At 37.6% G+C, this 13786-nt stretch overlaps 1 protein-coding gene across 3 annotated transcripts in view; it reads left to right on the top strand.

Moving 5' to 3' along the window:
• The window catches only part of pappaa (pregnancy-associated plasma protein A, pappalysin 1a), a 179878-nt gene extending 174868 nt beyond the window's left edge, over window positions 1–5010 (top strand). The window contains exon 23 of one of the 3 annotated variants that reach the window (XM_073949692.1): window positions 322–5010. In XM_073949692.1, the coding sequence (XP_073805793.1) occupies window positions 322–426 (105 nt within the window). In that variant the 3' untranslated portion in view covers window positions 427–5010. 3 annotated transcript variants of the gene reach the window in all.
• The last annotated feature ends 8776 nt before the right edge of the window (window positions 5011–13786 follow it).

Raw genomic sequence — 13786 nt, forward strand, 5'->3', positions numbered from 1 at the left:
GTGTTTTCCAGTACTGGGATTGCAGCTGGAATTCATTCACTGCATAAAACATATGCTGGAGTAGTTGGCGGTTCATTCCACTGTGGTGACCTTTGCAATTTGAGACTGAGCCAAATTAAAATGAATGAATGAATATATACTGAAGAATGCTCACAATGAAAAGCAATTGACCAATCATCATTCAGAATATCATGTCCTGTGTTGAACAGACGAACGAAACGCATAAACATTTGCAACAGGAGTGAATATTCATATGTGAACTGTCCCCTTTAAGTGTTCTGAGTTGCATGCATTAACGTGTGCTTTTTTCCCCCCTCATAGGTGATCCCGTTCCCCATGTCTTGTGATATCCGAAGAGAGTGCGCTTGCCGGGACCCCAATGCTTTGGAGAACCGAAAAGATGAGCATTTACACTCTCTTGGCTAAAGCGCTCTAACCACACACAAACACACACACACACACACAAACACACACACACACACACTTGTGCACAGACTGGGACAGGGTGAGATTAAAAAGAAAAGTCCCAGAATTGCTGCTGCTTCACAGTTGTACCTCTCCTCTCATAACTGTTCATCCTTTCCAAGTCCTACCCTATAAAACCGTACGTCTGGAAAGAGATCCCAATGCCATAACCCAAGAAAAGGACCAAAGCCGGCTTGTGTGCACCTCCAAAAAAATACAGCAAAAATGAAAGAAAGCATGAGCGCAATTCAACCAGGAACAACAAAAATAAAAAATACAAGAGCTTTCGATAATGTTTTCACCAAGATCTCATCTCAAATGGAGAAGAACGTTCCACCAGAACACACTCTCTGAACTATTTATTGTATGTTTTTGGCCCCTGGAAGACTGATTGAGTCTTGAAACGAGGCTGGAAAAGTGATACGTCGGCAGAAATCCTGCGAATGGCTGCACACTCTTTATGTTCTGTTCATAACCTGATTGTGATTGGATTGAGAGCCACCGCTGATAGATCTGTGCGTGATTGTGGTGAGAATGGACTGGCTTTGTTTCTTAGCACGGCGCGCTGCTGTTGTTGTCGCTGCTACGATTGCTGCTAATTGGTCAAACAACAGACAACAGGAATCTGCAGGTGTCGTCAGTCTGCCTTAACACTTACCTCTGATCAGTAGAACCGTGGAGAAACCTCTCATTACAGTGCTGAATGCAAAACACACACAGATTCCTGAATGTAGAGTAACACTTTGTAATGGCTGCACACTATGAATCAATCACTAAGCATTAGGAATATAGTTAGTCCATCAATTTGTGAAGGATTTAAGCAAACCCAGGCTCATCATGAAAACGTGGTCCCGCGGACGATTCTGGAGACAGCGAGATGCGTCCTGGGAGGTATGTATTTGTACAGTTTTTCCTTTCGCGAATCAGCGAGAGGCCGCTGTGAATCTCCCGAGCGGCGTTCGCGCCTGCGCTGTTCTCGTGTCAATGCGCCAGAGGCCGCTGTACAATTGACGATTGACTGCGCGACCGGCCAATCAGCTCGGCTGACACCACCCTCCTCCTTCCTTCTCTAAACCCAAGCAATAATTTTACCGATTGACCCGCCGGCCCGCCCGCTTACTACTACCCGACCGACGGTTTACAAAAGCCGTCCAGAAAAAGAAAAGCCCTTAAAAGTTTTTTTTTAACCACGTTTTCGGATATCACCACGTTCTCGCCCCGTCGTGAACTCGTTCGCTTTATTTTTTGGATTCTGTTTTTGTCTTACTTGATTTCTGCAACCGCTCTTCCCCGGACTCGAACCTGGTTGTTGAGGTCGACCCCTCCTCTCTGTCTGTCACACGGAGGTAAGCAGTCAGCCGGCAAGCGAGAACGGCTTCACACCGCCCTTTTAGTTTGCTTAAAAAAAACTAAATGCAGCCATACGTACCTCCCGGGACTTATCTCGTGGTTTCCAGAAACGTCCGAGGTACCACGTTTTCAGAATGAGCCTGGGTAGGATTTAAGGGTTTTGCACACTAAAGTCTGAAACTTTTGTATGGGTTTTTTTTTTTGTATTTATATGCTAAAAATTTGTCACGTAAACAAACCTTGCACACTGAGTGCGATGCGTATCCATTTCGTAATCCATTACAACAAAAACACAAAACATTTCAGAGTCAGATCATCCCAATTCAGTCAGATATCATCCTGAAATGTAAAGTATTTCAGAATATGAGTGGAATTTTCCCAGTGTTGGGTTGCAGCTGGAAGAGCATCCGCTGCATAAAACATGTTTTGAATAAGTTGGCGGTTCATACCGCTGTGGCAACCCTAGATTAATCAGGTGCTGTATTTGTACAGTTTTTCCTTTCGCGAATCCGCGAGAGGCCGCTGTGAATCTCCCGAGCGGCGTTCACGCCTGCGCTGTTCTCGTGTCAATGCGCCAGAGGCCGCTGTACAACTGACTGAACGAACGATTGACTGCGCGACCGGCCAATCGGCTCGGCTGACAACACCCTCCCCCTTCCTTCTCTAAACCCAAGCAATAATTTTACCGATTGACCCGCCGGCCCGCCCGCTTACTACTACCCGACCGACGGTTTACAAAAGCCGTCCAGAAAAAGAAAAGCCCTTAAAAGTTTTTTTTTTCACCACGTTTTCGGATATCACCACGTTTTCGCCCCGTCGTGAACTCGTTCGCTTTATTTTTTGGATTCATCAGTTTTACTTGATTTCTGCAACCGCTCTTCCCCGGACTCGAACCTCTCGAACCTCTCTGTCTGTCACACGGAGGTAAGCAGTCAGCCGGCAAGCGAGAACGGCTTCATACCTCCCTTTTAGTTTGCTTAAAAAAAAATAAATGCAGCCATACGTATCTCCCGGGACATATCTCGTGGTCTCCAGAAACGTCCGAGGTACCACGTTTTCAGAATGAGCCTGGGTAGGATTTAAGGGTTTTGCACACTAAAGTCTGAAACTTTCGTATGGGTTTTTTTGTATTTATATGCTAAAAATTTGTCACGTAAACAAACCTTGCACACTGAGTGCGATGCGTATCCATTTCGTAATCCTTTACGACAAAAACACAAAACATTTCAGAGTCAGATCATCCCAATTCAGTCAGATATCATCCTGAAATGTAAAGTATTTCAGAATATGAGTGGAATTTTCCCAGTGTTGGGTTGCAGCTGAAAGAGCAGCCGCTGCGTAAAACATGTGCTGAATAAGTTGGCGGTTCATACCGCTGTGGCAACCCTAGATTAATCAGGTGCTAAGCTGAAAAGAACACTAATGAATGAATGAGCGGAATTTTGATGCATTGCTTGTGATGCACTTATGTAACCAGGGCTTTACATTAACACCCGCCAAATGCGGGTAGATTTCAGCTTTGGCGGGTTATTCAGCCGCTCCCACTAGCCACATTTGCAGGTTGGAAATAATTTTTACATTGTAGTTTTCTTAAAGCAGGGTTCGACTCGACAATAAGGAGGGCCCAATAAGCGTGCAAATGTGATCTTAGAATCGAGAAACAGCACGACTGAAAACAACTGTGTTCGCGCGAGACAAAGCAGGTGAATACCGCATGAGAGGATGATTAATCGCGCGCACAGGTGATGTGATGCGCGCAACTTCGTGAATTATGTAGCCAGAGTTACGTATGGCTGCATTTCATCTTTGAAAACTAACGCTACAGGGTGGTACGATGCCGTCCTTTTTTGCGCTACCAGCTAACCTCTTACCTCCGTATGGACGGCTTTCTTACAGTTACCAGTTCGTCCAGTAGCTCACCATGTACGCCAGTGGACTTGAGACACAGAGAGGAGTTGACCACAATGATGAGGTTCAAATTTGACAAAAAATGGTTCTTGAAACAGGTAAAACAAAAACACAAGCTAAAAAATGATAATAAACAAATAACAGGGTTAGAATGTGGTAAAATCTGAAAACGTGATAAAAGTCAGTCGAGGGCTTTTCTTTTTCTGGATTGCTTTTTAAATCTGTCGGAAGGGGGTGATCAGGTCAATCTAAGCTTTTGAAAACACTATCGGTTGGGTTTAGGGAAGGAGGAGGGTGGGTCAGTCGATCAATCAGTCATCGACAGCAGCCTCTAGTGGATTTAGGTGAGAACAGCAAGCATAAATGGCAAATTTGAGATGTGAAAAAGCATACACAGCGCCCTCTGGAGGATTGGTGAAAATAAAACGTAGCTCCAGGGATGTATTTGGTGCTCTCCAGAAATGCATACAGGGGTACATTTTCAGAATGAGCCTGAGTTGCATATATAAATGTTAATTTGAATAGTTTAATAATCATTTACGAATTCTGAATAATCTTAAAAAACACCAACTATTCTTAAATCCCTGGTTTGTAAATAATGCAATGCTTAATGTAGTGATGGAAAATTATTCATTAAAAAAATATGAAAACCCAATCATTGAGCGCATTATAGTCAAGAATACAGCATCTGTAGATGTAGTTATAAACTACTTATTAGTATATATTAATGTAGAGTTGAATGATGAATTAACCATTTGCTAATGCTCAATACATGATTCATTGTGTGTGGTTATTATAAAGTGTTCCCTTTTTATAAACCTGTCGTAATGATTGATTCACACTCGAAAACTGACTGGACTATCATCGTTTAATTAGCCATGGTTTGTTATTTGTCTCTGAGTGTGAAAGAAAGGCTTAAAAATGGAAGGATAGTACCAAAAAAGCATCATAAAAGTGTTCAAATTCTCTAGGAGCCATAAAATACTGTAGCTTTATGAAGCTCAATTCTGTAAAAAAAAAATATCAGTTAGTGAACAGTTTCCATATTTTAAGCATTTTCTGTATATTTACTGTTGTGAATTGCACAACCCGGGCTCATTGTGCAAACGTAGCCCCGCGGACGTTTCTACAGACCGCGATTTACGTCCCGGGAGGTACGTATTCGAGCAGTTTTTGTGCCGTTCGCGCCCGCGCCGTTTTTGCGCGAAAAGCCGCTGGATCGCCTCCTCTTCCTCCTCCTCCTCCTTCTTACCTAAACCCGAGTGATGGTTCGCAAAAGCCGTCCAGAAAAAAAAAAAAAAGTAAAAGCCCTCGTCTTCGATTTCGACCGCGTTTTCGGATCCCGCCGCCATCTCGCCCTTATTTTTTGGATTCCGTTTTTCGTCTTACCTGATTTCCGGAACCTGCTGTTCCCCGGACTCGATCCCGGTCGTCGTCCCCGCGACCGGTTCCAGCTCCTCCTCCTCCTCCGGGGCCTCCGCTCCGCCAACGCAACGCTGTGAGCTAAGCGGACAAACTGGTTGCATCGGGAAAGCCCTCCCCTCGGAGGCGAGCCGTCGGCCGGCGATCGCGAAGAAGAGGGGCGGAGTGGCGCCACACAGCCCCGCAGCGTTTGCTCGAAAAAACTAAACGCGGCCTTACGTACCTCCGGCCACGTAAATCGCGGTCTCCAGAAACATCTGCGGGGCTACATTTCCAGAATGAGCTTGGGTTGGAATTGCATTATGGGATGCTGATCTCTGCTGTGTTGACTTTCAATGTTAAAAATTCAACTCTTCAGTTTAACAAAGTGACTTTTATTGACATTTGAAGTAGTTTGAAATAATGTAATGCATAATGTATAGAGGGATAAGTCTGTAAAATAACAAAAAAATGTTCTGGCAGTTTAATACAAGGTTTTTGTAGCGTAATATACAACACCAACCTAGACAATATAGCACATAAAACTATTAAATATGTTCATAAAAGTCACGTTTTTTTCATCTTTTCAAGGTTAAAAGTTGTTGGAAGGAAGATCTAGCCCATAATGCAATTTAAAATCACTAATAAACATGAAAAATAAAAACCTAAATCACAAAATATATAAAAATGCTAATTTACGGATATATATATATCCGTATATATATATATATATATATATATATATTTTTTTTTTTACATTGCATGGATTAAAATAATTGATTAATTAAATTAATGCATTAATAAATTCTAGACTGAGAGGTGTAAACTCAGTGCAGTGTAGAATGATCTGAATGGTGAGATATCAGTCAGTAGTAGTTTTATAATCATTATTATTGTGCTAGTAGTGTCACAAGTGCAGTCATTTATATTTATAAAGAAACTATCAAAATACAAAAAGTTACGTACCAGTAGTCAGTATTTGTATGATGACCTCAGTTGCTGCACTTTTGAGAACCCATTGAACAAACTTGTAATAAATAGTTATATAAATAAAGATAATCGCTGCTGTAGTTAGGCAGGAAAAATTGGGAGGGGATGTGTTTGTGGTGGAATTAATAATGTTTTATTTTCCTTTTTTCTTTTTAACTGTACATATGTACTCTGTGATAAGTAACTGTGGTCTGGTTTTATGCTAAATGCAACACAGGCTCATTCTGAAAATGTGGCCCTGTATACATTTCTGAAGATCGCAAATTATGTAGCCAGAAGTACGTATGGCTGCAATTCGTCTCTAAAATGAACACTACGGGATGGTATGATGCCTTTCCTTTTCGCACTTACCTCCGTGTAAATGCTGTGGTAAAACCTCTTTGTCTAGCAGCTTGCCGCATACGTCGTTGGACTTGTGAGGTGAAGCGAAGCAGTGTTCATTTAGACAGCAAATTTTTATTTAGTTTTAGTCAAATTTTAATCATCTGAATTATTTTAGTTTAAGTTTAGTTTTAGTTAACTAAATTTCATAAGATTTTAGTCGACTAAATCTACTCTAGATTAAGTTAACTAACATATATTTGGTTTCATTTAGGTGTAATTTAATTAAAATAGTGTCTACATTTGTTTATACAAACCATTCTAAAATTGAATAAAACCTTCTCATTAAAATATGAAATATCGCTTTTCCATTGAAGACCAAAAATTAGACATGCATTGTTTATTTATATCTCAAGTAATGTGTAGGCTACTGGAAATGCTGGATTTTTCACTCAGCTGTTGTTGTCTGATGGATGATGATGTAATCGCATTCCGCGTCTACTGTGGATCAGTTACTTTTCAAATGTTTGTGTGTGTGTGTGTGTGTGTGCGCCATGCATCACACACCAAGATAAATTTTGATTGTATTTTCACCAAAATACATCCCCAAATCACATTCACATCTTGTTTTTATTAGTCAACGGAAATGTCAGTATAATTTTATAATAGTTGTCGTCATCATCACGTAATTTTAATTGAGTTTTCGTCTGTAGAAAATTGTTCGTAACGAAAATTCTGCAAACAGTTTTCAACAAAATTAACATTGAAGTGGAGTTGATCGTGACAAAGGGGTTCGAGTTCAGTGAAGAACAGTTCCAGAAAGCTGGTAAAACAAAAACAAAAGCCAAAAAATAAATAAAAATAAACAAGTAATTGAGAGGGTGAGCATGTTGTAAAATCTAAAAATGTGGTGAAAATCAGGCGAGGGATTTTCTTTTTCTGGGTTGCTTTTGAAAACAGTATCGGTTGGGTTTAGAGAAGTGGGTGGGCGCTGGTCAATTGGTGCTTTTGAAAACACTATCGTTGAGTTTAGGGAAGGAGGAAGGCGGGTCAGTCGGTCAGTCGACAGCGGCCTCTGGTGCGAGAGAAATTTGAAATCTGAAAAAGCATACACAGCGACCTCTAGTGGATTCATGAAAACAAACAGCAAAAAAAGTATCTCCTGGGACGTATTTGGCGCTCTTCAGAAATGCATACAGGGGTACATTTTCAGGATGAGCCTGAGTTGCTTAAATGGCAGATTAGTGTGGTAGATTTCATTGGATTTATACAATCTTCTTCTGAACAAACCTTTGGGATCATAAAAACAAAACAAAAAGAAAACTGGCTCTAATATTTATGTTACTGAAAGTGTGAAAATGCTTGTTTCAATTGAATCATTGTATGTTTGTTTGTTTGTTTGGCCATTATGTGAGTTGGGTTGAAGGATTTATCGTTATTTTTAGTAGTAGTATTATTGTTGTTATCAATATGAAGGAACACCCAAGACAAAAAAATCTATACAAAGAGTTATAATAATCATGTATAAAGAGTCTGTTATATATTCTTGGGATTTACCTGAATTTATTATGTATTATCATACTCAAGATTTCAATAATCAGCATTTATTGCCAGGATGGACAGCAAAACTGATTTGCAACCATGTTGCCAAATTAGCACCAACTTCAACTTGCCAATCAACGGACAGAGCTGATGATTGACAGGTCTGTCAGCCAATGCTTTCTCTTCCTTCGTTTTTGAACGCTGTGTAAATGTATCAGCCAAATGCCTTGCATTTTATACTAATTTCTCACTCTTGTTACATGTTTCTCCAATATCATATTCAAAATTGGCAGTCTGAAATGCTAGAATGGGCTTATCACACCCGCTTCAAATGTTAGCATTCGATTGAATGGGTGTTATCAGTGGCTAGCAGCTGATAGATAGGGGCCTTCTGTGTCTACTGGTAGGCTCAGAGGGCTGTTATCATCCATCCACATGGTTAATCAGCTATACTAATAGAGAAGACTCCAGATCCAGATCTGTTTTTACTTGACTGTGATGGTTGGGGTAGACGTTAATAAAGTACAATTAATGGGAAATTTAATAGGACATGTCTATAGTGTGATCTATAGTTGATTAACCATGTGAATGGATGATAACAGCCTTCTGAGCCTACCAGTAGGGGCAGAAGGCCCCCACTGGCCCATATATATCAGCTGATAACCACTGATAAAGCCCATTCAATCTAGTGATAACATTTGGATCGGCTGCTCATTACACCAAACACTCATTTGTCTGCTTTCTTTTAGACCACGGGTGTCCAAACTTGGTCCTGGAGGGCCGGTGTCCTGCATAGTTTAGCTTGAACCCCAATTAAAAACACCTGAACCATCTAATCAAGCTCTTTCTAGGTGTATTAGAGCAACTCAATCTCACGGCAATTCGTAACTTTTTGATTTATTGGTTAATCCGTATGAATTCCTACGATCTAATTCGTACTATTTAGTACGATTTGCTCATCCCCCACTGACGGTTGTGGTTTGGGGTGGGGTTAGGTGCCACACCTCCTTTTTAAAATCTTACATTTTCGTGCGAATGAACTCATACGAATTAGCCACTAAACTGACAAAATGTAAAATACTTACGTTTCCTCGTGAGATCAGGCTGGGATGTCCAAACTAGGTCCCGGAGGGCCAGTGTCCTGCATAGTTTAGCTCCAACTTCCTTCAACACTTTTCTAGTATACCTAAAAAGAGCTTGATTAGCTGGTTCAGGAGTGTTTCATTTGTATTTGAACTCACATATTCAGGACACCAGTCCTCCAAGAGTTTGGACACCCCTCTTTTATAAACTCTTTGGTTTCCTCCAAGCGTGTAAAGCTGTGTTTTGGGCTTGTTCAGTGAAGTTTCTCACACACACTACTGTATTCACCATAGGATTTCTCGCTGTACCTCATGCCTGTAATGTTTGCTGCTTCCATATTTTTGGTATATTGATGATTTTGCGTCTATTAGCGACATATCATAGTGTACATAGTAGAACTATTTATTGAGAGCGTTATACTTTTGTAAGTTATATATTTTTTATTGTTTCTGTAAGTTATTTGTACAATGGTCTTATACATGTAAAATTTGATTTTATAGGGGCTGTTGCATTATTATTATTATTATTTTCTGTTTATCCATTGCTCCAGTTGCTGAACAAATACATCAACTGCAAATGTAAAAAAAATAAATAAATAATTGTGAGATTAAAATGTTATTCAGTCACTCCTCAGTTCTCCTTGCTCTGGAAATGCTGTCATTAATGCAGTCGGACGTGATTGTAACTAATATTGTAATATATCTGTGTAATTGTTTGATAATACAGTGCATTTATGATAAACTACAGAAATTTACCTAAATTTAATTTTCAGGTAATTTTCTATATTTCAATCTCTGTTATATTATAGTAAATTTATGTAATTTAATGGCTATTATTTAACGGTTTATTCCCGACACCCCAGCTGCTGGAAATAAACCGTAAAATTACGGATTTGTTTTACAGTGTACCTTTTTAAATCAGAGCTTCTTTCTAATTTGTGGAAAAATGCAGAAATATCCAGTTCACAGGTGAAAAAAAAAAAAAAAAAAAAAAAAAAATGTTTGACCGGGATCGAGTCCGGGGAACAGCAGGTTCCGGAAATCAGGTAAGACGAAAAACGGAATCCAGTGTGTTTGTCCAGCTGTCAAAATATGGAAACTTTTAGTAGAGTCAGAGTTTCTTCCCTGACTAGTGTTCACTATTGAGAGTCCTCATGAAGAAATGAAACAGAAAATAATTTATAGGAAGTACTTGGATTTTTGGACCATCCTAAACTATGTATTATACAAGGTTATTATAGTTAACGAAAAACTAACGAAAAAACTAAAACTAAAATGTAAAAATATTGTCGTTAAGTTTTTTAAAAAAAAACTAGAACTAACTGAAACTTTTGTGTACATACAAAACTAACTGAAACTAACTAAAATTATGGCATAAACCTTCGTTTTCGTTTTTGTTACTATATTTAATATGCAAAATGCAGGGCGCAAATGCTTTCAGGGCGTGTCAGGACGCGTTTTTGCTAATTTAAGGACGGGAAATCTGTACTAATATGTACTTACACAGGAATTAATAGTTTGTTACAATGTACTTATTGTGTAAATACATGTATTTACTGTGTACTTAAGCCTGATTAAATACATGTATGTAATTACATCTGTAATTAACTTTTGTAATTACATTTGTAAATATAGCTGCAAGCAGCAATTGAAAGGCCAAGCACTTCTGGCCAAAAGGTGGCGCTGCTCCAGAAGTTTTTGAGTACTTTCAGGGCATGGGGTTGAAGATGCATACCATGTTTTGTAATGAAATTACAAATAAATAATGAAAATATTGGTAAAATATAACATTTTTGGTCAAAAATCAGAATAGGCAACGGCCAAAATGGCTGACCTGTGAAAATCAGACATCATTCGACTCGACATGCTCTGCCTCATGTAATGAGACCAGTTTTATGACTTTCGAATGAAAGGTTGAGAAGTTAAAAGCCAAAAAGCAAGTTTTTTTGTATTTCCGGACCACTAGGGAGCAGTGCGCCGAAACTCTGCATATAACCTCAAACCCTAGTTGTCATAACACACACCAAGTTTGGTGTGAATCGGTGAATGCGTTACGGAGATATCGCCTCAAGTCCATTTTTGCAAGCTCTATGTTAAATTTAATCGCAAGTTAAACGAAAATGGTTGGTCAAATCAACTTGATTTCCATAACTTTTGGTTGGTATGGTCTGTAGATCATGTGATTTAATTTTGGTGAAAATCGGAGAAACAGCCTAGAACGAGTTTGATCAAATAGGGTTTTTGAAAATTTTAAAATAGCACGAAAAAATTCATGACGGAAAATGACGTCATAGGGTGCGTTTGAATCGAACTGAGCCAAGTAATCAGGGGAAAAAAGAATTTTGATTGTAGCCCATTCGGTTCAAAAGTTATCATGATAAACATACGTGAAAGTTTGGACAAGTGGTGGCGCTAGAGAGTTCGATTTTGAGACTTCATATTTGGTCTGATTAATGTTAACACTGTCCTTCACCATTGTGCCAAATTATACAACTTTCCCGCACATACCTATATGGGCTGTCATTCAAATCAGGCGGAAGAAGAATAGCAATAATAGGAACACTAACGAAACCAATAGATGCCTCCGCACCTACGGTGCTTGGCCCCTAAATACACTGTTGACCATCCCTTACACCTCCAGGTCCATGTTTAAAAGTATGTATTTTATGTATGAGTGCAATGTGATGTGTGTTTGTTAGTCACAGTGTATTTAGTTTTACACTGTGACACCTACCCTTAAACCTACCCATGCCACCAAACCTGTCCATAACCCAACTTCTATCCCGACTCAAATTCTCAAATACATTATAAACACAGTAAGTACATTGTATTTATTTTTTGACGTGAGTACATAGTAGTTAAGGACACTTTATATAAAGTGGGACCAGTAGTTTTATAAATGTGTACTTTTACTCTCCCTTGAGTTCATGTTTAGTGCAGTATCTGTACTTTTACTCCACTAATTTCCTTCAGCATGCATCACTACTTTATTAGTCTTGTCTACGGGGATTAGAGGAATCAGTCCTGTGATTCCAGTCCAATCAAATCACACATAGAAGGTAAATCGCATCATAATGAACTACCTCAAGACATGGACGATTTAAAAATGCAGCAAACTGTTTGGAAGCAACAAATTGGTCCAAGAAGAAGTCCACAATCTTTACACGCATTGACCCAGAGACTGGAGATGGAGGTCCCTGATAAGAAGATGACGGTTGTTTACTGTATGTTGACCAAAATGGTGTTTAACACCCAGCAGGAACGAGACGTCAACATGACATCAGATTGATGGTGTACCTCAAGGTCGTGAGGGCATTACATTGTGTTTGGAAAAGAAAGTCAGTTTGACATCAGAACTCAACGTCAGGCCAACATCAATGTGCAACGTCCAACCTAAAATCAACCAAACATCAATGTCTAATAATGTTACAGCTTGGCGTTGTGTGGACGTTAGAAATATGAAGTCTATCAGTTGGATTTTGGGTTTGAGTTACCTTAACTATTTAGGTTTTACAGTGTCGAATAAGCCTAAATGAGCAGCTACATGTGATGGAGATTGTTAAAAATCACAACAAACTCTGATCAGAAACAGTGATTTGATTGTTTGGCTTCACCAGATGCTTCACAATGAGAAACAGACCACAGATAGATTTCTTCTCTTAATACACAGACGTGACATTGACTGTCGAAGCAAGAACTTTGATCAGCTTCAAGTAACTGATGACTTGTGCTTTTTTGTGTCATATAATCCTTCGCTTTCTTTATAAGTCTATATCGGTTTCCCAAGCCAACCTCTAAATGTGAAAGTTGTAGGTTTTCAGCTCTGTAAATGAATCTTTAGCTATATTTGAAAGGGCTTTAATTTACGAGGGCTTTCATCGTGCATGTATTGATTCATTTGTTTGATAAGGTCAAGATGGATCACTCACAGGAAAGAAAAAAAAATAGTGTTTATTAAAGCCATAACTATGTTTTGCGATAACTTTATAATGTTTGTATTGAATATAATATAATATAATATAATATAATATAATATAATATAATATAATATAAAACCTTAATTAATAAAATAAAATGTAAAATAAAATTAAATATAAAATTAAAATTAAATAAAATGATAAATAAATAATTTAGTAAATATAAGAAATTAAAATGATAAAATTAAAAATAATAATAAAACATAAATAAAAACAATGCATTGAATGTAATATAATATAATATAATATAATATAATATAATATAATATAATATAATATAATATAATATAATATAATTCAACATAAATAAATAAATTTAATTCCAAATAAAACATAAAATAAACAAAATAACAATAAATAGATATTTATCAAAAATAAAATTTATAAAAAAATAATAAAACAAATAAAATAAGATACAAAAATAAATAAAATAGTAATAAATGTTAAAAAAACTTATTATTAATTATAAGAAAAAATAAAAATAAAATAAATAATAATAAATAAAATAAAATGTATTTTAAAAAATTACACACATAAATTTGCACTACATTCATACTGAGATTGTGACTTCACCGATGTGATAACTTCATTACTTTTGTATTGAATAAAAAAATTAAATAAAACACAATTAATAAACAAAATGAATTAACATAAAATATAAATAAAATCTTTAATACATATATATATATATATATATATATATATATATATATATATATATTTTTTTTTTTTTTTTTTAAATAATTAATA

This window comes from Danio rerio, chromosome 5, assembly GCF_049306965.1.
Source record: "Danio rerio strain Tuebingen ecotype United States chromosome 5, GRCz12tu, whole genome shotgun sequence".
In the NCBI taxonomy this organism is placed as follows: Eukaryota; Metazoa; Chordata; class Actinopteri; order Cypriniformes; family Danionidae; genus Danio; species Danio rerio.